Source organism: Phascolarctos cinereus, unplaced genomic scaffold (genome assembly GCF_003287225.1).
Source record: "Phascolarctos cinereus isolate Bilbo 61053 unplaced genomic scaffold, phaCin_HiC Scaffold_4;HRSCAF=312, whole genome shotgun sequence".
NCBI lineage: Eukaryota > Metazoa > Chordata > Mammalia > Diprotodontia > Phascolarctidae > Phascolarctos > Phascolarctos cinereus.
In genome coordinates, this window is record NW_027555847.1 from 226,548,183 (window position 1) to 226,573,792 (window position 25,610).

Sequence of the window (25,610 nt, forward strand, 5' to 3'; positions counted from 1 at the left end):
TCTGTCTGAGACCTTTGGAATAGGTTGCAAGACGTGAGAGACACAGGACCACCCAGCATGGCGTGCCTGCATCAAAGAAGGCTCTGAGCTCTACGAGCAAAGCAGAATTGCAGTTGCTCAAAAGAAATGTGAGATGTGCAAATTTAGAGAATCCACCCAAATGTTCGCATGGACTAATTGTAGCTGACTTGTAGAGCCTTCCAAGCTTGTATTGGTCTGATCAGCCACAGTTGGACTCACTGACACCAACACCTGATGGCATTTGGGTCCTCTCTGAGCACAAGGGACAATAATTAACCAACTAACTCTGTGTCAGCCATGGTGCTAGGCATTAAGGATACAAATAAACACCTAATTTCCACAAAAAGAAGGATTATGGCTTATTTAACCTGTATTCCTTCCAAACATTTTGTCCAGCAGGTACTTAATGTTTTTAAAATCTCCCCTAAGACAAATTAGTTAGCAAGTACAGTCATCATGCTCTTTATCAGGCAGTCCATGTGGCAGCCAAGCTACTGTATTTAATTGAGCTAAGCAATCGACAAATTCATTCAATTTTCCAATGAGGACCTAAGCTTGTAGAGTTTATAGCTGGAAGGGACCATCTAAGATACCACCACTTTCATTTTATGGAAGAGCAAAAAAAAAAAACAAACACAAACCTGAAGCCAAGTGACTTTGCAAAGTCAAATGGGTAATATATTTAAGCAGAGCCAGCATTTGAACCCAGGCCATCTGACTCTAATTTCAGGACTCTTACCACCTCCCACTCTCTGCTTCCTACTCTAGCTATCTATTACAAGTGGTAGGTGTGTGTACTCAAATTCTAAAATGCATACCGCAGAAAAGTAATTCTCAAATAAGGATCAAGGAAGCTTGAAAGATCAAGTTATTATTGTAAAATTGTAATGCCTTGATTTTATCTAGTTCACTAAGTTCCTTTATTAGAGAGCACAGTTTTTTCTTCTCCCCTAGTTTCTCTGCAGTATGGGCAAGACAGAACGTGAATAAGTATCTTGTTGAGGAGGAAAACCACCCTTTATTGGTATTTCAATAGAAATAGTAAATTATCTGGTCAGGGAGAATTCAGTTAGGAAAATTCTAGTTAAATCTTAAAGAAAAGAAAGAAAACTACAATTCTCTTTATTGCTAGCATAATTTGAGGCAGCTAGGTGGCATAGTGGGTAGATGGCCAGACTTGGAGTTGGGAAGACCTGGCTTAGTTCAAATCCTGTCTTAGATACATGCTAGCTGGGTGACCTTGGGCAAGTCAATTAAACTCAGCCTCAGTTTCCTCATCTAAAGTAAATGGAATTTATGGCCTCTAAAACCCCTTCTAAAGTCCTCCAAGTCTATGATCCTGTGAATTAGATCAAGAGTCCTAGACTAGGATACAGGCATAATCAACGCTCATCTTTGCCAGATCTGTTATTTAAAGTCACGTGGTCCTACTAGCCAGAAATTAGCTACGAAAAGGCAGAGTGCTGGTGATTTGTTGTAGCTTGTAAGCTGAGACTTTGAAGAGACTTGTTATTTCTAAGGCTAACTAATAAGGCCAAGCACGTGTGGGGAAAATGTTCTAAAACTGAAGTAAGAGAATAGTAAGGAACAAGTGAGGAATATTACAAAGGAATAGTCAAAAGGACTTGGCAACTGAATGTTATGGGGAGAAGAGGAAAGAACTAAGGCTAAGTCTGTTTTCCAAGATCCCCAGATGCTGATTAAAGGGAGAATGAGTAATAAAAATAGGAAAGCCTGCATGAAAAGATGGTTTTGGAGGATAGATGGAGTTATGTTTTAGATGTTAACATGTGATATGTCTCCCCAAATCTTGAAGCAGGTACTGTTTGCAAAATGGAGGTTAAACAAACATACAAATGCCAAGATATTCAAGCTACCAGGATAGAATTAAAGTCCAATTCTAAGTAAAACACATTCCTCATTCCTCCCACCCCTAGATCCTTTTAGCTTATACGACACGTTCCGTGTTCCATGTTCCATGTTTCATTTAAGAGCGATATATCATCCTAAGTGGCTCATTTAAAAATACAGATCTACTTAATATGTAGAATTAAAAGTAATAATGTTATGCTTTAGTTGCATCTAACTCTTCATGACCCCCTTTTAGGGGGTAGTGGCACATTTCTTGGCAAAGATACCAGAGTGGTTTTCTATTTACTTCTCCAGCTCATTTTAGAAGATGAGTAACTGAAGCAAACAGGGTTAAATGACTTGTCCATGGTCACACAGCTAGTAAGCATCTGAAACTGGACTTGAACTCAGGAAGATCAGTCATCCTGGCTTCAGACCTGGCACTCTATCCACTGTGCCACTTAGCCAGTCCAACAATAATAATGATAGCTAGATCTAGAAATCTATTTTTTAAGTGCCTCCCTTACATGGTTGTTTAATAACAATAATAATAATAGCATTTATATAGCTTTTAAGGCTTACAAAGAATTTTACATATCTTATTTCATTTGATCCTCACAACAGCCTTGTAAGGGAGGTGCTAACAAACAAAAACAGATTTTTTTGGATTTCTACTTTATGGTTCCATTGTTGTCGGTATGGGTTTTGAACAGGACAGGACAGCTTACAGCACACCCTGATGGTAGGTTTTGCATAATCAAGCTTGAGCTCATCTCTCAGCACCTTGTTATTGCAGTGACTAGTTTTGAAGATCTAATTTGGAAGAAATGGGTAATAATGTCAAGGATGAGAAGGAGAGTTTTGCGGTCTTTGACAGTGAGCAGATGGAGCAGAGGTTTCAGGATTCCAGCCTTGATGATTTCAAGCATCTGGTGCAGTGTTCCCTGACTTGTGAAGTTAGTCACTGTCCAAATAACCTCTTTCTTGACTTTGAATTTTCCTACAAAAGAAATAGATAACATTCTTGACATTCTCTACAGACCCAAAGAGGGAGAGAAGAGTCATGCCTGTCTCATTCTATTTCCAGGGGGACTTAATGAGATTACAAATGGAATTTACATCAACACCTTGGTGAATGGAACCCGACTGCTTCAGTCATTTGTAAGCAGAGCTAATGGGATATGCCCAAGATGAAGGAAAGAGAAACAGTTAGGATTGAAGACATAGCCAACTGGGCTTCAGAGGTTTACTCAAGTTGACTTTGATCTCCTCTCTAGGAACTATGTAAAGTAGCAGAATGTTAAGCTATCTGGGAGATACATGAACTTCTTAGAATAAGAATCATCCTAATCATTTAGGAACTTATCATGTTCAATTATCTAAATTTCTAGATCTTTCCTTGCTATCTGAGGACCTTGGGCAAGCTAATTAGCTGCCACAAAACGTAGAGCCTCTTTTAACATGTATTGGATGGCTAAGAAAAAATAGAGAAGGAATACAAGGCTACTAAAGTGTTAAATTAATAAGTATTTTGTATTTATAAAGCACATTCCCCAGAGGGTTTTAAAATGTTTTCATCACAGAATTCTCCTTTATTTCAGTGATCCCAGGAGGTTGGTAGGAAGTGGAAGGCATTAGTCGAATTTCCCAGCTAAAACTTAGGTGAAGCAACTTCACTGAGTCTAAGACACTAAAGTGTTCAGGCATAACCTGAGGCGGAATTTAGCTCCTCGATTTCTAATCAGATCTATTCAGAAATAAAAGAAGCTTTCTGGTAAGAAAAAATGGTATTTAGTAGTCAAGTTATTATGACGAATTGGAAGGCACCTTGTCCATTTCCAAAGGATCTCTTTTGCATGGTTTTAATATAACCAAATAGTTGTCTGTTTTTTAATATGCTATTGCTCAAGATGTGCCGTTTCACTTGGGTTAGTTTTGTGTAAAACCAAAAATTTACACTATGTCACCCTAAACAATCAATAGGAGGGAGATTTCACTTTTCAAAACATTCAGCAAATGTGGATACTGTTAAAATATCTTTATAATCAGAGTCACTTTATAATCAGAGAGTGGCAAAGTGAGTCATTTGTTTACTGAAGTCAGACTCAAAATTTAAGGTTTTTTAAAAATAGTGCTAGTTGCAGAGGTGAGAAGGTCCACTGGAGTGGAATATTTCATATACATCAGACAGAGTTGATATGTTGACTTTGCTGAGCTGCTTTGCCTCTTCTGTGTTCCAAGGGATGGCTTGCTGGAGAGGTAAGGGGGACGACTATATTTGGAAATGAAAGTTTTGTTGAAAATGAAAGGAACCCCATTATTTACTTTCAATTGCTAGGTTAAATTTTGTTTAAATAAAGTAGTCTGTAGCCATCCAGAGAAAGACCAATCGTTGCAATCAGACCTTATTGCTATAGCTAGTAGCAGACAAAGACCAGTGCTCTATTTAAGCAAACATTTATGAGCTACCAATGTCCAACACACTGTTCACCTAGTCTTAAAGGAACTGATTTAGTTCAGGTCATGAAAAGGAGCTCCCACCCTCTCTCCTCCCAGTCCCCACCTTCTTGTCAAAGGTACCTGGGCATCCTGCTTCCATTTCTTAGCAGGGCCACTAAGGATAGAAGCAGCCCACAAGTAATAAGCTTCTATATCTGTTCATAAGATCCTGAGTTCCCAAACAGCCTCCTTCTGGGCAGAGGGTCTCTAGTGATGCAGGAGATGGAGCAGCATTGTCAAGAAACCTACATCAATGGCCACCTGGGTTTGTTGATCTGTCCCAGTCACAAGTTACCGACTGCATAGAGGGAGGGGATCTGGAACAACAGAGACCAGAGGTTAACCCATGACAGTTTCTTTAGATGTTTCTAGGAGACACTTAAATGCACAAGAGTCCATTCTTCTCCCCCTCTTCTGATAAGGTGATCCTTGCTTTTCTACCCAGTGTTGTAGTTTCAAACTGCTCACCAGCATGTTTGTAATTTTTATGTTTGTTATTGGCTGCCCTAGAAAATAGACTAGTCATCAGAGATGAGCCACTTGGGGGTTCACTTCTTGGGCTTTGTTGCTCTTCAAACTTCTATGCCAAGGGTTCCTAACTTGAACATCTATGGATAGATCTAAGAAGCTCTGTAAACTTGGATGGAGAAAAAAATTACATCTTTATACCTTTAACAGAAATTTAGCATTTCTATCAATTTAAAAAAAGTTTTTTTAAAACATTCCAAGAAGGGCTCTACAGACTTCACCAGAATGCCAAAGGGATACAAAACACACACAAAAAGATTAAGAACCTGTGCCATAAGTGGAAATATCCAGAAACAGAGACCCCCTTATTACTTACTAATCAGAGCAGCAGATGCCAGAACACTGTATGTGCTAAGGCCTCCTGCATCAGGTGGAAAACAGTGAGCCTTCCAGGGTAAACAGTATGAATGCTGAGGTGGACCCACAGGGCTTCCTGGTTTGGGGCACTGGCACCTGCTAAACTCAGGCTCAGACTATCTCTACGTGAAAGGCATTGAGTATCCCACTCTTCCAACCTAGGCATCTGTCTCACAAGCATCTATTTGGGTAAGATGAAAACTACATAATAATATAAATTCATGGAACAACTGATATTCCCCAAAAGAGGCATGGAACCAAGTGTTATTTCTACCACAATTTTACACAGCAAGTATACTTAGTAGTCTATATTTAAAAAAATTAAAAAAACAAGGACTTTTGGTCTTCCCAAGGGAGGAAAGGGACTTATGTTAGGGAGGGATAAGAACAGGGCAACAGATGGTTTAGCAGTTATCAAAAAAGCTCAAACCAATCACGTGAAGGACCAGATCTTGCAAATCATTTAAATGTCATTTATATGGCATTTTATGTATATTATCTGATCTGAATCTCGCAACAGCTCTGTGGGGGTAAATGAAGCTACCACAATGCCTTCACATCAGAAGAGTATAAGCATTTCTTGAATGAGTCAGCAGCAGACTAAAAAACCTAGAACACTGACTATCCCAGTGAACTAGAACCTAACCTCTCACATCTACACCATGGCTTTAGAGGACAGGGAGGTTTTTTTTTTTTTTTAACATTTCCTAATAAGGTTTTTCAGTGGAAAACTTGAGCACCAGAGTGGATTTACCATCCTAGTCAGGTATGGGCTGCTTATGAAGTAGAATAGCCTTGGAAGGACCCCAGTCTGCACCACTTGGTTAATCCTCTGATTGGGACCATCAGTAAGATCTGACAGAGCCCAGCAGGCTTCTGACAGAATCTCACCATCTTGGTGTTGCAAGAATTGGAGAAGAACTGGCAGGATCTGCCGCACTGCCTTTGCACAAGGGTATGGGTTCTTCTTCCAGCAGAGGCTGGACAAAGTCCATGTCACATTCCACAGAAATGTGATCTACAAAGACGTTGACAGAAGACTTCTTCAAATTTAATACCGAAAGGAAAGAATGCATATAACAGACAAGTGAGAAAAATCCTGTTCTTTGTCATATGTAGCAGGCTCCCTCCTTTATGTAACAATATTGACTAGCAACAGGAAGGAATCTTTCCAGCTTCACTAATATGCCCTTGAAGGGAATGATTTGTATGACTCCTGAATGGTGGAGGGATTAACAAGATTAATCTAACAGTCACTACTATAAATACTTAGGGGTAGCTAGGTGACCCAGTGGATAGAACGCTGGGCCTGGAGTCAGGAAGACTCATCTTTGTGAGTTTAAATCTGGCCTCAGACACTTACTAGCTGCGTGACCCTGGGCAAATCACTTCACCCTGTTTGTCTCAGTTTCCTCATCTGTAAAATGAGCTGGGGGAGGAAATGGTAAACCATTCTAGTATCTTTCCCAAATGGGATCACAAAGAGTCAAATGTGACTGAAAAGACAAGAACAACAACTCTACATGCTTATTCCCCTTCCTTTCCCTTCCTCTACTGTTTCATGTTTGCATATTTGCATGTACTTTAGGATCACCAAATGCTTACCTCACAACGTGAGGTATGTAGTATAAGTATTAGTGTCCCTACTTCACAGGTGAGGAAACTGAGGGTCAAAAAGTTACCTGACTTGCTCAAAGGCTAGTAAGTGTCTGAGGTAAGATTTGAACCCAGGTCTCATGACCTCAAAGTAATAAAGAAACTTCCAATAAATAATCAGGTTGGTTGTCCTGTCTTTGTTTTTTGATTCATCAGTCCCTTTACTTGTATGTATAATCTTAATTTGACAGTAAGGATCATGGGGACAAGGAGAGGAAGGCATATGAAACAGTTGAAAGAAGCCTGGCTGTATAATCAGAGGACTTGCTTCTGTTCATTTTTCATCTCTAGTTCTGGTTGACTCCTCAAACAGCATGCTCCCTACTCCTTTTCTGCCTCCTTTTATGTATTGTCTTTCCCTCAATAGATTATAAGCTCCTTGAGGGCAGGGCCTGTTTTTTCTTTTTGTTATTTGCATCCCCAGGGCTTGTCACAGTGTCTGGCACTGTAGCAAGATGCTTAATAAATGTTTATTGACTATTGATTGTCATTTACTACAGATGAGACATTTATTAAGCACCTGCTAAGTGCCAAGCATATGCTAGGCACTGGGGATGTGAGTACAAAGAATGAAACAATCCCTACTCAAAAGGAGCTTACATTCCAATGAGATAATATGTCTTGGGAGGGGCTTAGTTTCCCCATCTGTAAAATGAGAGGTTTGGATTACATGGCCTCTAAGGTCCCTTCCAGGTCTAAAATTGGTGATCCTATGAGCAGAGACCACAGAACAAAAAGTTTAAGAGCGCTCTTTGGTCACTGAGTAGAGAGTGGAATCAGTCTTTAAACACTTCCCTATCCTTTACTATATGAGTAGACCCTAGATCCAGAATATGCAAATAGTTCTACATCAAGGGTCAACAGTGATTCAAGCACCACCTCTCCAAGACCACCTCTCCAAAGCCCCCAGTCCCAAGAAGATAAATGTTCTATGTAGAAACATTTACAGGTTTAGTAGGTGAGACCAGGGATAAGAGAGAAGGGATCACTTCACAGAAGATAAAGGCCTCTCTCAATTCAGGGCCATCACCTGGGTATAAAACAAGAGTGTCAAGGTCAAAAAACTAAAAGAAGGCTACAGTAATGGCTACAATATAAATGGAAAGACAAACAACGCCCAACCCATGAAAAACAAAACTAATTATAAGGAACAATATTGTCTCTAAAGAGATGAGAAAACCTCTCTACCTTCTTTTTTGGCAGAGATGGCAGGGACTGTGGACAGGCAACATGGTCAGACTGACATGGTTGATGTGTTTATTGGTTAGTTTTGCTAAACTGCCCTTCTCCTTCTTAGTCAAATCCTTTTAAATTCTTTGTTAGGAGGCACAGCTTTCTGGGGAGTGGAGGAAGAAGGGATACTTTTGGAAATGAAGTTGATATGAAAACAGAAGACATCAATCAAAATTTAAAATTTCAGAAGAAAAAAATGGAAAAAGCCATAAACGCTAACTAATGTGGGTTAGGTATTTCCATTTTTGGTGGGTCATTTCAGTGGGGTTCAACTCTTTGGCCAAGATGCTGGAGTGGTTTCCTTCTCCAGCTCATTTTACAGATGAGGAACTGAGACAGATAGGGTTAAGAGACTTGTCCAAGGTCTGAGGCCAGAGGCCAGAGGTCAGATTTGAATTCAAGAAAAGGGGTCTTCCTGATTCCAAGCCTACTGCTCTATCCACCGGGTCATCTAGCTGCCTAGATAAAATGCTTTATTTGACTGAATAATCTAGTCTGCTCAACCCCTCATCAATGTGCCCTCATCAGTGAACCAGAATTCACATTTCTCTAGAATTTTAAAGTTTGCAAAGCACTACCCATCCAACCCCCACAACAGTTTCCTGAGGTAAAGTAGTACACCCATTTTAAAGATGGGGAAATTGACAGAAACCAAGTGACTTTTCCAGGTTTCTTTCCAAATAGTTTGCTTCCATTTAGTATTCTCCTTCCTTTTTGGGGGGGGGGCGGGGTCTGTGGTGGTGAGGGGAGGCCAAACTCATTTCATTGGTATAAGCAACTCTTAATGAGGAAACTCTTTCTACCAATGTATAGCAGTAGCTATTCTGCAAAATACGGCAGAGTGTTGCCTGGAGTACTGAGAGGTTAAGTAACCTGTTCAGGGTCACACAGCCAGTGTGTATCAGAGGTGAGATTTGAACTCTGGTCTTATTGACTATAAGACCAGCTCTATATCTGTGTTACCATATTGCTTCTTTCTGTTTAGCTTCTTAAAAAGCAAAACAAGACAAAAGTTATTTCAGGCTACTCCTAGGGGATTCTGGAGCAGGGAAGAGAGGTGGCAAGCTGTTAGTGTTTTGATTTTTAACAATCACACAAGAAGCTAGTAGGTGTTCATTATCAGATCTCCATGAAATTCCAGCAAGACTTTGCCAGCTTTTGTACCGGAGGCCTGCATTCCTCAGCCAACTGACGGCTTTGTCTTAGCCAAGAGATTTGTCTGCCTAACCTTCCTTATGCCTCCCTAAAGTAACAGTCTCCTGCATGACACAGGACAGACAGACCCTTCAGAACAACTATTTATAAAAAGTATTTGTTATACTGTCCTCAGTCATCCAGAAAGGCAAAGCTGACAGCTCACCTGCTGTGTGTTCCCTAGTGCCCACACAGCTTACTCACTGATGTGTAAGTATGGAGAAGAGAGGAGTTCCATCAATAGAGGGACAGGACAGCCCTGGCATCCACAGTTGCCTTGGTCTGTTCAGATGTTCCCAAAGCAATGTTTGTCAGGTCCCAGACTGCCCCAAACTGCAAGTCAGGACTACAAGACAAGCTCAGAAATGTCACCAGCTTGGGAATGAATCCTGTTCCAACAGACACATTTAGGGGTGCGTTTCTTTTTCTAGATAACATCTTCCTGTAGAATCAAAGATGAGATTTAGGATGAGGAAAGGCAGGAAAGAAAGATGCTTTCTTGTAGCATCCCTACATTGTTCAATAGCATACATGGCTCTGGGTCATCCACTGCAGCTCAGCCTGTAGTATCTTGTGTTGATGAAGCAACATGTTTATTTTTCCCTACAGGTATTTTCTATGACTTAAAATTCTTGTAGAGGCCAGTTGAGATGAAGCAATTCCTTCTCAGACATCCCACGGTATCCTTGAAGTTGTGATCAAGGAGAGCCCAGAGCAGCAATCTAGGCTGTTGCTGGTTTGTGGGCATGAAGCCATTGTCAAGAAGTGAAACAAGTTACTTATTGTAAGAGCTCAGTGTTGGGTTATGCAACAAGACAGACTCAGAAGACTGATGTAAGCATAGCTGACTGCCTGGGTGGCCTTGAAATGGAATTCTGGGTCACTTTCCATTCACAGCCTTGACTATTTCCTCCATTGTAAAATTAACCTGCAACAAAAGGCTGCACTTAGATTATAAAAAGGTGATCTTTCCCCGATATAGAATGCCACATGCCAGTTCTTTTACTATGGGCCATAGCTATTTAGCTCAGAAAGATCAAATACTTTCAAAGTAAATGATACTAGTGACATCTTAATTCCTTTCCCCTTTCCTCAATCATTGCATACTCCTAGGGTGTGTGTTTTCATTTGGACCTGTGATTTCACTGGGAGAGTTCTGGTGAGGAAACCTGCAATGTGGACCAGCAATTTTGTCAGAAACTTCTGAACTTAGAAACTTGTTTGAAAGGGCATTGAATGGTTAAGTGACTGACTGTCCAGGGTCACAAAGCCAGTATGTGTCACAGGTGAAACAACCTTGATAAATGTGTCAAACCTTTATACTAAAGAATATTATAATAAATATAACATTATAATAGAGAATAAAATTATCAAATCTGTTCTGAGGATGAATTATTAATATGTGCTACAATGGGCTTCCTTAGCCATCTTTCCTTTACAAAAGGAGGCACTAGAACATCCTGCTGCAAGTAATAACGGGCAACCTGGAAGACAGATCCTAGATGTTATGGTATAGGAAAAGACCAGTATAATCTACCTCAATGGGATATATTCTAATGTAGGTCTAGATAAACTCCAATACACTTGTTCATTCAATCAGTCAATCAATACGCATCTACTACATGCAAGGCAAAAGATTTCCAAAACTGACTTAGAGGAACAGTTAGAAAACTATGACAACAGGCCTGTCAAGAAAGGATGAGGGATTGAACAAACTAGGGTGGCAGCCATGTGAATGGAGAGAAGGAGATGTGAAGAGATGTTGGAGGTTGAATCAAAAAACAACCGATTGGATAGGAAGGATGAATGATAGGAGAGTCCAGCATGACTCAGAGCTCATGGATGCCTGGGAGGATCCCAATTAAATGGGAAGTTTGGCAGCATGGTAGCAGATAGAATTCCCCTGTGGACATACTGAGTTTGAGATGCTGATATCCTGTCCAAGAGACTATGTTCAGTAAGCAGTTGGTGATGTAAGAGAGGAGTTTAGAAGAGAGATTAAGGTTGAATCTTTGGGAGTCATTAGCATAAACATAATTGAATATATGGGAGTGGGTAAGCTTGCCTAGGGAGAGAATAAAGATAGAAAAAAGAAGAAGGCCTAGGACAGATAAAGTATGTGTTGAGGTTTCTAACTTTTTTCCGCACCTGGTCTACCTTACTCAGGTTCCTTAAAAATACAACGCCCAAGGATGTGCCAAGCAGATACAACCTTTGCTCTGTCTAGAAATACCTACTTTCACTTCCAGTTTTTTTCTGTCCTAATAAGCTGGACTGAACAACCAAGAAAGAAGAGGATTTTCTTTTACTTTTTTGTCTTGAACAAGTGCAAAGCAAAGGTTTTCTGCTTCCTATTGTCTGGCTCACGACGGCCAAAAGTCACCTCCCAAACAAAAGGTACCTCCTGTCCCTAGGCCCCAAAGCCAAAGCCCCACTTTTGGGAGGAGGGGGTCTGATACAAACACTAACTTTGTAGAATTCTAAGTAAACTCTGCTATAGATGTAGTACTGTTTGTTTGACAAATTTCCGTTTTCATTGTGTGCATATAAGTACCATGACCCCTCCTTTCCCCTCAACCTCCTTCCCATTCTTGCCTTCATTTCATACATGGATATTCCTTTAAAGTGCTGAGAATGAGAAAGTGTTAGAATAGTAACTCCCAATTAACTTTAGGTTTACAAAGTACTTTTTAAAAACCTCAGTCAATGGAATAGGATATTCTATAAGGCAAAGGAGCTTGGATTACAACCAATGAAAATGACCATGATCTTTCAGGGGAGGAGATGGATGTTCAACGAAATAAGGGACTTCCAAACCTTCCTGATAAAAAGACCAGAGCTTAACAGAAAATTTGATCTTCAAATACAAGACTCAAGAGAAACATAAAAAGGTAAACAGGAGAAAGAAACAACATGTTATTAATAGGAGCAAACTGTTTACATCCCTACAAGGGAAGATGACACTTGTAACTCTTGAGAACTGCATTGGTATTACACCATGTTAAAGGGATATACATAAAGGGGGTTGGGTATAAATTGCCTTTGATGTAATGATAAAAAAAATCTAATCAAGTGGGTTAAATGGATCCAAGTAAGTAGATTAATCTGATCTAAGAAAATGTACTGAGAGAAAAGGAAAGGAGAAGACAGACAAGGGTAAATTACATTGCAGGAAAAGGCACAAAAACCTATTAGAGCAGAGGGAAAGAAGGGAGGGAGATGAGCATCGTTTCAACCTTACTCTCATCAGATTTGACTCAAGAAGGGAATAACATAATCAGTTAGGTATAGAAATCTAACTTGCCCTATAGGCAGTAGGAGAGAAAAGGGGAAAGAAAAGGGAGGGAAGACAGAAGGGAGGGAAGAAGTAGTAAGGGTAAAGGGGAAGAAAAGGGAGGGGGCTAATAGAAGGGAGGCAGGACTGAGGGAGGAAGTGGTCAAAAGCAAAACCTGAGTGAGAAGGGAAAAGGAGAAAGAAAAGCATAAACGGAGGGAGGGGAAGAAAGGATGGAGAGAAGGACACAGATAGTAATCATAAATACTATTGTGCTCTAAGAAATGATGAACAGGCAGACTTTAGAAAAACCTGGAAAGACTTGTATGGTCTGATGCTGAATGAAGTGAGCAGAACCAGGAGAATGTTATACACAGTAACAGCCACTAATATTGATAGACTTAACCCTTCTCAGCAATACAAGGATCTAAGACATCTCCAAAGGCCTCATGATGGAAAATGCTATCCACATCCAAAGAAAGAACTATGACGTTTGAATGCAGATAAAAGCATACTATTTGCTTTTTTTTCCTTCAGTTGTATCTTGTTTCTTCTTTCTGGTGGTTCCTTCTATTGGTTCTAATTCTTCCTTACAACATCACTAATGTGAAAATAGATTTAATAGGAATCTATACGTATAGCCTATATCAGATTGTGAGCCGTCTTGGGGAGGGAAGTGGGGAGGGAGGGGGAGAAAAATTTGAAACTCAAAAGCTTATGGAAGTGATTGTTCATAAATCAATATAAATTAATTAAAATAAATTTTTTTTAAAAAAACCTCCATCAAGGGGCAGCTAAGTGGCACCAGCCCTGAGTCAAGAGGACCTGAATTCAAATCTGAACAAGTCACTTAATCCCAATTGCCTCACCAAAAATAAATAAACAAATAAATAAATAAATAAAATCAGGACTTTAGAAAAAGGAGGAAACTCTGGGTCTTTAAAAAAAACTCTCAAGTAGGTAGTACAAATATTATTTCCATTTTACAAATGACAAAACCAAGGCTTAAAGACATTGCCCAAGGTCAAACAGCTAAATATATGTGTGACTATCCCTATTTTTAAACTGAAAATAAGGACAGTATGGTACAATGGATCAAGAAATGGGATTGGTTTTAATTCTGCTTCAGCCATTTAGTATCTGTGTGAGCCTAAGCAAGTCCCTTCAAATGTGTGAACTTTGGCTCCCTCATTAGTAAAATAAAGGTGAAAATAATAGTGCTTTACAGGGCCAGTGAAGTGCTCAAACTGGGCAATGCATATAAAGCACTTTGCAAACCTTAAAGGTATATATATATATATATATATATATATATATATATATATATATATATAATATACATATACATATACATATATATGTATATATAAGCGTGAATTATCATTCATCATCATTAGCACAAGAGCCAGGACTCTCATCTAGGTCTTCTGATCTCAGGTCCAGAGACGGTTATATTTATTCTCTGAGTTGGGGTGACTTGCCACAAGTCCATTTCACATCTTCCAACTCACCTCAACAGCCTGTTGCTCATAAAGAAGTGATTGAAGGGTATTAAACATGTTGTTCCTTTTTTAAAAGATCTGTTCCTCTTTCTTTGCCTTCTGAAGTTCCACACTGACCACTATTCTCTTTGCCTCATCAGTTAATTAGAAATAAAATCCACAAGAGTGAACTCCATGTCACCCTTCTGATTTGCAAAGTTAAAAAAAGAAAAGTCAAGTTTATCTAACTTACTGAAATGTGTAATTCCATGGGAGTAATTTACTTAGGGCTCTTAGGCTTACAAAGAGCTTCCTTCGCAATAAAGCTAGGCATCAAAGTCCTTATTTTACAGATGAGGAAACTGACTCACAGAGATTAAGAGACTTGACCACAGTCACATAGCTAGGACGATTAGAGCCAGGATCTTAATTCATATCTGTTAAACTTCAACATCAGTAGTGTTCTTTCTGATCTCTTGTTCCCAAAACGAAGGGGGGAAACCTCCTGAATCTTCTCAGAGTAAAAGAGTATATGAAAAAGAGTACATTTCTAGAATTAAATAACATGACAAATATTAATATAAATATTATAATAAATAATAAGACAATGTATAATATAATGGTAATATATTAATAAAAATAATAAACACTAGCATGACAAATAAAAGTAATTATAAAATAACATATTTATATAAATACACATGTATTCATTTCAATAACTCAGAGGATCTTATTACTTTGAGTCAAATAGCTCTTAAGAAGAAGTTGTTCAAACCCATTTGAGGAACAGGGCTAAATTTGTGATTGGAAATAGGAAAGATGACCAGATAGAATCTCAGAGGATGCAGAGAGAGGGTCCTGAGGTGAGCAAACAAACTTAACACTCCAGGCTATGTGTTATAGTTACCAACGTCACAATGTGATGTCCAGATCAGAGATTCACAGAAATAATTATGACCCAGGGTTAGTGCTCGTAACTACCACCCAAACTTATTTTAATTTAGCTTCATAGCTTTTTTCTTTCTTTCCTTATTCCAACTTTGTTGCCCATTCCAGTCTTCAGGATATGTATGCCCTTTTTTTCAGGATTTAAATTTTTTTACTTTTATTATTTAATTTGTTTAAAATGCTGAACTTAACTAATACCAAACAAAATGAACATTTCCTTATATAAAGTAGAACAGAAAAAGAAGATTGTACTTGAAGCTATAAATTAATATTATAAATGACTTGCTTTTTTTTTTTTTTGCTAGGCAATAGGGTTAAGTCACTTGCCCAGGGTTACACAGCTAGTGTTATGTGTCTGAGTTCAGATCTGAACTCAGGTCCTTCTGAATGCAGAGCCAGTGCTCTATCTACTGTGCCACCTCCCTGCCCCCTTGCTTTTCTTTTTAAGTCTATCTCTTATTTTCAAAACTGTCCTACTTGTCAGATGTCTTCTGATAGAAGACACCCAAGTCATTTTCAGCCAACTTTGCCGTAATGATGTCAATGCTGGCCTTAAAATAATTATTTGGTCCTATGAGCTTATTCTGGTCAATTACTTCTTTTTGAAGAGGAAGGGGAGGGATCTCTTCCCTCTCATATTAAAAATATAGAATACTGAACATAATTTAAACTTTTCTTGATGAAGAAAGGTCATTATAATGAACAGTATTTCTTATGTTGTGATTCAGCAATGTCCTTTTATTCTATACGTGAAAACTTATAGAACTGTTTGTCCCTATAGTACGTGGCCCCAGATTACTGTGCTTTTTCAATCCTTGTACTGTAATAAGTACTTGTTGAAGAATATTGTTTTAAGAAGAACTTTGAGTAATTAAGTAATTTTGATGATTATAAATAACCAGATTAACTACAAAGGCACAAAGGAACATGCTATCTGAATCCTGAGAAAGAACTGATAAATGGAAGTATGTATAGAATGGTTTTACATGTACATATATATATATGTGTACATATGTACATATGTACACATACATATATATGTTTATGTCTAATAGAAGCCATGGGGGAGGGTGAAACAGAGACTGAAGAAAAAAAGAGAAAAAAAGAAAGTCACATGATAACATTTTATATATTTAAAAGGAATAGCAAGTTGTACATAACAGATTTACAGGTTTCATGTACAAGAAGAAAATAACTCTTTAAAAAATGAAATTGGCCAAATGGAAAAGGAAGTACAAAAGCTCACTGAAGAAAATAATTCCTTAAAAATTAGAATTGAACAAGTGTCCATCAATTGGGGAATGGCTAAAAAGCTGTGATATATGATTGCGGTAGAATATTATTGGGCTATAAGAAATGACAAGCAGGATGACTTCAGAAAAACCTGCAAAGATGAACATGAACTGATTCAAAGTGAAACGAGCAGAACCAGGAGAATGTTGTACACAGTAACAGCAATATTGTATTATGAAGAATTGTGAATAATTTAGCTATTCTCAGCAATATAATGATCTGAAACAATCCCAAAGGACTAATGATGAAGCATACTATCTACCTCCAGAGAAAGAACTGATGTTGATTGAAGACAGACTGAAGCATGCTATTTTTCACTTTCTTTCTTTTTCATTCTTTTTTTGTATTCAAGTCTTCTTGTACAAAATGACAAATATGGAAATGTTTTACATGAATACACATGTATAAAGTATCAGATTGCTTACCATCTCAGGGAGGGGAGAGGGGACAGAAGGAAGGAGGGATAGAATTTGGAGCTCAAAACTTTTTTTAAAAAATGTTTTAAAATTGCTTTAACATGTAATCAGGGAAAAATAAAATATTATATTAAAAAGTTAGATGGAACCTGATCATACCCCCTAGATGAGCAATATTTAAGGGATCAGATAGGTATGCTGCTAGCCCAGTATTCTCTCTCCCTCTGAGGAGAGCGCAGTTGTGGTCTCTGGCCCCAGTCTCCTGTTCCCGTCCTGGTAGGAATGAAAGTCTTTCTGGGAGAAGGGTGGGAGAAGGGTGGGAGAAAAGGCTAGAGATGTATAATGTGCCTCCCACTCTCTCCACATTCATATAGCCAGATTGTCAAGTCAAGAAGCGTTTGTTAAGTGCTTGCCATGTTCTTATCATTGTGCTAAAGAAATAAAAAAAAATCCCTGCCCACAAGGAGCTTACATTCTAATTGAGGGTGACAACTCGCAAACAACTATGTACCAGATATATGCAGGAAAAATTAGAGGTAATCTCAAAGGGAAGACACTAGTATTGAGAGGGACTGGGAAAAGTTTCTAGCAAAAGGTTGAATTTTAGCTGGGACTTGAAGGAGCAGGGAAATAAAGACAGAGGGAATTTCAGGCATGGAGAGTAGCCAGAGAAAATATCCAGAGCCAAGAATAGAGTGTTTTGTTTGTGGAATTGCAAAGAGGCCAGTGTCCCTGTATCTCAGAGTATGTGGAGGGGTTGGGTCACATAAGGTGTAAGAAGACTGGAAACGTAGGCAGGGCTAGGTTATAGAAGAGAAGAGAGATACAGGATGGAGATGGATGGATCAAGTGAGTTGGGTTTTTTCTTTTTTAAGGCTGAGACGATATATTTGTAAACAAGGAGAAATGGAAGATTCATGAGACAATGAGGATGATGGAGCAATCTGCTGGAGAAGACAGGATGTGTTCATTTAAACACTTGAAGTGTTTGCCTTGGCAAGAAGGGACCATCTCTTCATGTGAGAAAGAGAGGAAGCAAGAGACAATTGAGGAAGACATCTGAGTGATGCGATATAAGGAAGGGAGAAGAGGGAACTCTCAGCAAACGGACTCAATTTTTTCAGTAAATTATGAAGCAAACTTCTAAGGGTGGGGGTAGGGAAAGCCATGGGAAGACTAAGGAGGAATGAAAAGCTCTGGAATAGCTGTTGGAGTTGAATGGGATAATGAATCAGTTAGGGCTGTATAAGAGGACTGCTTTTCAATAAAACAAATTTCTAGTGGACTCAGCCCAATTTTTCATTTTTTTTTTCAAGCTCAATTTAGCAGCATGTGGACAGAAACAAAGGCAGCAGATGGTAGAAGTAATTCAAGGCTGAGGCTTGGAAAGGCATGATTAGTGACAGGATAACAGCGCAGGAACTCAAGAGGAAAGGACCATGTAGAGTTGAACTGGTCCATCAAAGGACCGGAAAGGAGAAGTGAAGAGAATGTAATCAATGTGGGGGTTGGTGAGAGGGGTGATAGCTGGGAAAGAACTGAGAGGTAAGGATTGAAAGGCACGGTAAACATGAAGAACAGTGTTAGGGGTTGTAAGGCTCAAAGATAGATGGAATAATAAAACATTATTATATATGCCTGTTATATAATATACTATGTGGGAGGCACTAGAATAAGTCCTTGGGATACAAAGAAAGGTGAAAGGCAGCCCCAGCTCTCAAAGAGCTCGAAGTTTAGTGAGAGATAACATGCAAACAACTATGTGCAAACAATTTTTTTTGCAGGATAAATTGGGAATAATCAACAGAGGGAAGGCACGAGAATTAAGAGGAGGAGGGAAAGGTTTTCTGTAGAAGGTGAGATTTTAGCTGGAACTTGGAGGAAGCCAGGAAGACCAGGACGTGGAGTGAGAAAGGAGAGCGCTTCAGACTTCAGGCTTCAGGAGGAAGATGTCTGGAGTCAGGAAATGGAGCTTCTTGTTTGAGTAATGAGGAGGTTAGTGTCACTGGATCAAAGAGCTCATGAGAGGTGGGGAGGGGGTCTAAGAAGACTACAGAGGTGTACGTATGGAAGGGGACACAGATTATGAAGGGCTTTTTTTTTTTTTGCAATCCGTTTCCGTTTTATTTAAATTTTTTTCCATATGCTTTTGAGTTGAAAATTTTTCTCCCTTTTCCTCCCCCCCACCCTCCCAAAGATGGCGCACAATCTGATATAGGCTTTACATTTACATACCATTAAACATATTTTCACATTAGTGAAGTTGTAAGTAAAAATTAAAACCAATACGAGGAACCATCAGAAAGAGGAAACAAAACTTAACAGAAGGTAAAAATAAGTGATAGCTATTCGACTTCCATAGTTCTTTCTTTGAATGTGAATAGCATTATCCATCACGAGGCCTCTGGAGATGTCTTAGATCCTTGTAATGCTGAGAAAGGTTCAGTTTAACAATCTTAGTCATTGCATAACGTGGCTGTTATTGTGTACAAAGTTCTCTTGGTTCTGCTCACTTCACTCAGCATCAGAGAGCATATAAGTCTTTCCAGGGTTTTCTGAAGTCAGCCTGTTCATCATTTCTTACAGCACAATAGTATTCCATTACATTCATATACCACAACTTGCTCAGCCATTCCCCAATTGATGGGCATCCTCTCGATTTCCAATTCTTTGCCACCACAAAAAGAGCTGCTATGTATATTTTTGTACCTACGGGTCCTTTTCCCATTTGTTAGATCTCTTTGGGATATAGCCTCAGAAGTGCTATTGCTGGATCAAAGGGTATGCACATTTTTATACCCCTTTGGGCATAGTTCCAAATTGTTCTCCAAAATGTTTGGATCATTTCACACCTCCACCAACAATGTATTAGCGTTCCAGTTTTCCCACATCCTCTCCAACATTGATCATTTTCCTGTTTTGTCATGTTGGCCAATCTGATAGGTGTGATGTGGTACCTCAGAGTTGTTTTGATTTGCATTTCTCTAATCAACAACGATTTAGAGCATTTTTTCATATGACTATAGATGGCTTTAATTTCTTCATCTGAGAACTGTCTGTTCATATCCTTTGACCATTTATCAGTTGGGGAATGGCTTGTGTTCTTATAAATTTGTCTTAATTATATATTTTAGAAATGAGGCCTTTATCAGAAGGACTGGTTGTAAAAATTCTTTCCCAATTTTCTACCTTTCTTCTAATCTTAGTTGCATTGGCTTTGTTTGTGCAAAAACTTTTCAATTTAATGTAATCAAAATTATCCATTTTGCTTTTCATAATGTTCTCTATCTCCTGTTTGGTCATGAATTCTTCTTTTCTCCATAGATCTGATAGGTAAACTATTCCTTGTTCTCCCAGTTTACTTATGGTATCAGCCTTTATATCTAAGTCCTGAACCCATTTTGACTTTATTTTGGTATATGGTGTGAGATTTGGTTCTATGCCTAGTTTCTGCCATACCCCTTTTCCAGTTTTCCCAGCAGTTTTTTTCAAAGAGTGGGTTCTTATCCCAGAAGCTAGGGTCTTTGGGTTTATCAAATAATAGATTACTATAGTCATTGAGTACTGTGTCTTGCATATTTAACCTATTCCACTGATCCACCTCCCTATTTCTTAGCCAGTACCAAGCAGTTTTGATGATTGCTGCTTTCTAATACAATTTAAGATCTGGAATTGCTAGGCCACCTTCCCCTGCATTTCTTTTCATTAATTCCTTTGATATTCTGAACCTATGAAGGGCTTTGAATGCCAAATGGAAGATTTTATATTTGATCCTGGAGGTGATAGGCAGCCACTGGAGTTTACTGAGTGTGTATGGGATGGGGTGACATGGTCAGAACTGGGCTTTAGGATGGTCACTTTGATGGTTGAGTGGAGCATAGACTGGAGTGAGAAGAGATTGTGGCAGGGAGATCGACCAGCAGGTCATTTCAAAAAGTCCAGGCATGAGGTGATGAGGGCCTGAATCAGTGTCAGGGGAGAAAAGAGGGCATGTGCAAGAGAAGCTACAAAGGTAAAAGTAACAGGCACAGGCAGTGGATTGTATATGGGGAATGTGAGAGAGTGAGGAGTCCAGGATGACAATGTCAGGAGAAAATCCTAACCCTGAGGCAGTGGGGTTGCCCCCTCTCTGAAGCAGCTTTTATTAAATAGGAGTAAAACAATTTGCACATGAGGATGAGACAATTCTGATAGGTAGACCTTTCAATGAAGAGGTGGGATTAGTGTCTCCTTGTTCTGTCTTTTCAGTCATGTCTGTCTGACTCTTTGTGACCCCATTTGGGGTTTTCTTGGCAAAGATACTAGAGTAGTTTGCCATTTCCTTTTCCAGCTCCATTTTACAGATGAGGAAACTAAGGCAAACAGGATTAAGTGGTGCGCTCAGGGTCTCACAGCTTATAAGAGTCTCAGACCAACTCCAGGCCTACTACTCTATCAACTGAGCGACCTAGCTGCCCCTAGTGTCTCAGCTCTTTCTCATTATAGATCATTAGGAGATATGATTAGTCCTCAGGTTATGGGGTAGTCTGCAAGAGATGGGATTAGTCTTGAAGTGACCCTCTCATGAAGGCTGGCTGAGCACTGGTGCCCAAAGTTTGAGCAAGGTTAAAATATGGGGGTCACTTGACTCTTCCCAGTAACTGACTTTGTACAGTACCTAAGTTGGGATCCTGGGTGACTAGGAAAATGATGTGCTCTCAACAGTAATGTTGTTCATTCTTCTTTTTCAAAGGCAATGACATCACACAATGATTTGGATTTAAGTGAGGCAGAGTTGCACAAAGTCTTCAGCCTCACTCTCTCTTCTAGTCATTGAAATCTATTAAGACAAAAATCAGGATGACTGGCGATGGCCCAGGATGCAGTGGATGACTTTGTTGTCTTTGATGCCTGACCTAGCTCTAAGTGCTCCACAGTGCCTGCTTCAGCCACCTTCATGGCTGTTGGAACAAATTGTTCTCATCTATCCATTCTACAGAGAGAAGTCTTCACATGCTTGGGGTAGACATCCTCCTAATTCACTGACAGGTTTCAGGCCTGTCCGTTACCCTCAACTGCCAAGAGGGTTTTACCTGGGTGTGGCCATGCCACAGCTTTTTTGGAGCTACAGGTGAGAGTTGAGTGAAGGTGGACACTAAAGGTGGATAAGCAGCTTTGTAAAGGCCTCAGCAAGCCGTCACATCAAAGGTGCTAGTCCTCCCTGAATGCCATACACCCTGTCAATAGTAATAGTAAAATAAGGAAGAGAGGAAGACTTGGGGGGGGAGGGGGAAGAAGATAAGTAGCTCAGTTTTGGACATGTTGAATTCAGCATGTTTAATGAACATCCAATTTGAGATGTCCAACAGGCAGTTAGAGATGCAGTTCTGGAAGCAGAAGAGAGGTTGGGTCTGGATAAATAGATTTGAGAATCTTCAATATAGGGATCAAAATTGAGTTGATAACATCACCAAGGGAAATAGTATAGAGAGTGGGAAGTGAAGAGAAGAGAAAGATGGAGCCAACACATTGAATTTATTGAAAGAAGTAGGAGTGTCCTGGAAGTCAGTAGACAGCATCTCCAAGAGGGTTGATTGAGAGATAACAAAGGTGTGTTGGAGCTAGATCATAAAGGACTCAAGAAAGTGACGGAGAAAAATGTTAATGATGCAGATTAAACCTAAAAGTATGTATTATCTCATTAGAGCTAGGCGTTAAACATTTACCAACACACCCATGATGGTAGATAGGTTTTGAGTGAAAGTCGAAAGAGGAAATTTACTGAGAGATATTGGTAGAGGGAGAGCCTAGAAGTGGTGTTGGGGAATAAGTATTCCAACTCTCGCATCTCTACCAGTGAGTTGGTACCAGTCGTCCTCATCTATATCTTGCCACTGGGCAAGATGGCTCCAGAAGAGAAAGTGAGGCTGGTGACTTTGCACAGTCCGTCCTCACTCAAATCCAATTCACTTGCAAGTCTTGGCATCACCTCCCTGATGTCATGGTCCTCTTTGAGAGCGAAGAACAAACAGCAGCAGCAGCAGCAGCAAGGCAGGAGATTTGAAGGAATGGAGTTTTCCCTCCTTACCTCAAAGGCAAGGGACTGATGCTCTCTGGAATGGGGTTTCTCCTTTTCCTGAGAGGTCGCCAAATAGCCCACACAGTCGTTCTAGACTACATCTTGGTAAACTCTGTTATTTGATGAGAAGGTTAGAAAACACTCCTTTACCTTACACACTAGTTCACAAGGTAAACATTAGGGAAGGCTGAGCATGCCACAGTAGCTAACGTGAACAAGGTTTTCATAATCACATAGTTACCGAAGTTACATTAGTCATCATTTTCAGCCCCATTTGAGGTGAATAGAATTCTGAATGACTTCCAGCCTTTAACAAGGTGATTTTCATTTAATATTGAGAATAGTACATCACAATCTTGTTTAAAGAAACACTGAGGCTTCATAAAAACTTAGGAAAAACTCCAGCGTTGCAGTTAACCTCACTCCCCACAGTGTGTCAAAGCTTAAATAATGCAGGGAAATGAATGGTAGGTGAAGAAGGTTGTGTTTACAATACCAGCTCAGGAGCTAATGACTCCAAGCCAAGCATTGAAGACATCATTTACTGCTTTAAAGGATCAAAGACTTAGGGCCAGCAGGGACCTTGGAGGTCTTGTAAGGCCAGCGCTTCTTAAACTGCAGGTTACGACCCCATATGGGGTTGTGAAAAATTTGGCAAAGGGAAAAGGTTTCTGAACATGCAACTGCCACAAATTAATTAAAAATCAAACACATAATGAATTCAAGATGTTTCTGGCCATGCTTGCCCATGTTGAATTGCTCAGTTTCACTGCAGCCTTGGTTCTGAACACAAAGCACGCACACTTTGCACTGCACATGCTGTCACGCCATGCAACACCAATTAATGCCACTGAAACACGAAAAGGGGCCATGAGTGGAAAAAGTTTATGAAGCCCTGTTCTAAGCAAAGCTTCACATTTTTTGTTTGCTTTTTGAGACAGGTCTTCCTATCTCACCCCAAATGGAAACAGAGTGGCCACTCCCAGACCTGACCTTAATACTGATACATACATAATCTTTGTGTTGCTTCTCCTGAAGTAGCTGCCTGCACGGATGTGCCATTTTGGTGCTGGTGTGGACACTTGATTGGCTTTCACACCTACTGCTGCTCAGAATTTCAGAACTCAAGAGATACCCTGGACTCAGCCTTCCCTAGCTGCAGGGACTACAGGTATTTACCATGACACTCGATCTAATCCCATCATTTTATAGATGAGGAAACCGAGAAAGTGAAGTTACCTGCCCCAGGTCTTGCAGGTGACAAGGACCTGGATTCAAACCCAAGTCTTCAACTATTTCTAAGAGAAAACTTCAAATTTGCTTTACAAGAAGAAGCTGTAGTAAGGAAGAACCCACAAATGAAAATATATACCCTAAATCAAAGGGTGATGCCAGAATCTTAGAGCTCTAGAATTTTATTTTTGGGCAGAATAATATGGGAAAGGAAATGGTTATAGGACCATAGACTTAGGCCTAGAAGAGATCTCCAGTGCCTTCTAGGACAATTCTCTCATTTTACATCTAAGGCACTGAGGCTAGAGGAAATAAAAGAGCCTGCCCGTAGTCCTATAAGTAACACAAGCACTAAATCCCATAAGTAATAAAGCCAGATTTTGAACCTACGTCAATTGACACTAAATCCAGAATTCTTTCCACTGTACCCCACTGCTTGAACACTGTAAAAATGGCCTTGCTGGTTTCCTTCAAGATTCTGCTAAAATTCTACCTTTTACAAAAGAAGCCTTTCCTATTCTCCTTAATACTAGGACCTTCTCTCTGAGATTTGTTGTTCAGTTGTTTTCAGTTGCGACTGACTCTTTGTGACCCCATTTGGGGGTTTTCTTGGCAGAGATACTGCAGTGGCTTGCCATTTCTTTCTCCAGCTCATTTTATAAATGAGGAAACTGAGGCAAACAGGGTTAAGTGACTTATCCAGGGTCACACAACTAGTAAGTGCCTGAGGCCAGATCTGAACTCAGTAAGATGAGTCTTTCTGGCTCCAGGCTTAGCACTTTATCCACTGCATCACCTAGCTGCCCTCTTTCTGACATTACCTCCATTTTTATAATGTCTATTATCTTGTTTTTACAGAAGTGTTTGCCTGTTGTCTCCCCCTTTAGAAACTGATCACCTTCTTTCTGTCCTCAGCCAACAGCACAGCGCACCTGCACGTAGACCATGCTTAATAAATGCTAGTTGACTTGATTTGATTAATGCAAAGGTGTTCTTCCTTCCTCTTAGTGCATCCTCATATCTCACTTAGATGGTAAGTGGTATCCAGAGGCTTAAGGCCTCTCTTTTTATGGTCTTGCCTCCCCTCTCCTCAGCTAGATTTTTCTTTGACACAGGTTTTTTGGCCTTTGCTCTGGGTAAAATAATTGATAGTTGACTGTTCTGTCTGGGACTATGGGAAGAAGGATCATGCTGTCAGAGCTTCCAATGTATAGCCCCAGTAATTTCCCCAGCCAGATGTGCTCAGCTCCCCCTTAACCCTTCCAGAAGACCCCTGATGACTCTGGTTGGGGGGGGGTCTCAGAATGTGACTGATTGAATACTATATAACAATATAAAGCAGTCATTTCCCTTCCCCTGCTTCTCCATCCCAATTCCCCTTTTATTTCTTTGAAAGCTAGAGGGGAAGCAATCATTGGACTGCTCACTTTGGCAAGCTCTGTTATAAAGTATTCCATATTTGTGAAAGCAAAAAGGATCACTCCCCAGATTCTTGCCACAAGTGTTTAATAATAAATTTGGGGCTGTCCAATTTGTAGATGCTTTGCTGTTAGTGTAGTAATCACACA

General features: G+C 39.7%; 1 protein-coding gene across 1 annotated transcript in view; it reads right to left on the reverse strand.

Annotated features, from left to right (window-relative positions):
- Nucleotides 1–324: 324 nt before the first annotated feature.
- Nucleotides 325–25,610, reverse strand: part of KPNA7 (karyopherin subunit alpha 7) — a 38,319-nt gene continuing 13,033 nt past the window's right edge. Inside the window, 14 exon segments of the mRNA XM_021008515.1 lie at nucleotides 325–351; nucleotides 840–866; nucleotides 868–985; nucleotides 2,689–2,872; nucleotides 4,466–4,542; nucleotides 4,544–4,661; nucleotides 4,664–4,688; nucleotides 6,011–6,274; nucleotides 7,860–7,942; nucleotides 9,499–9,589; nucleotides 9,592–9,777; nucleotides 10,180–10,224; nucleotides 10,226–10,267; nucleotides 14,125–14,247. Coding sequence (XP_020864174.1) covers nucleotides 325–351; nucleotides 840–866; nucleotides 868–985; nucleotides 2,689–2,872; nucleotides 4,466–4,542; nucleotides 4,544–4,661; nucleotides 4,664–4,688; nucleotides 6,011–6,274; nucleotides 7,860–7,942; nucleotides 9,499–9,589; nucleotides 9,592–9,777; nucleotides 10,180–10,224; nucleotides 10,226–10,267; nucleotides 14,125–14,247 — 1,410 coding nt within the window.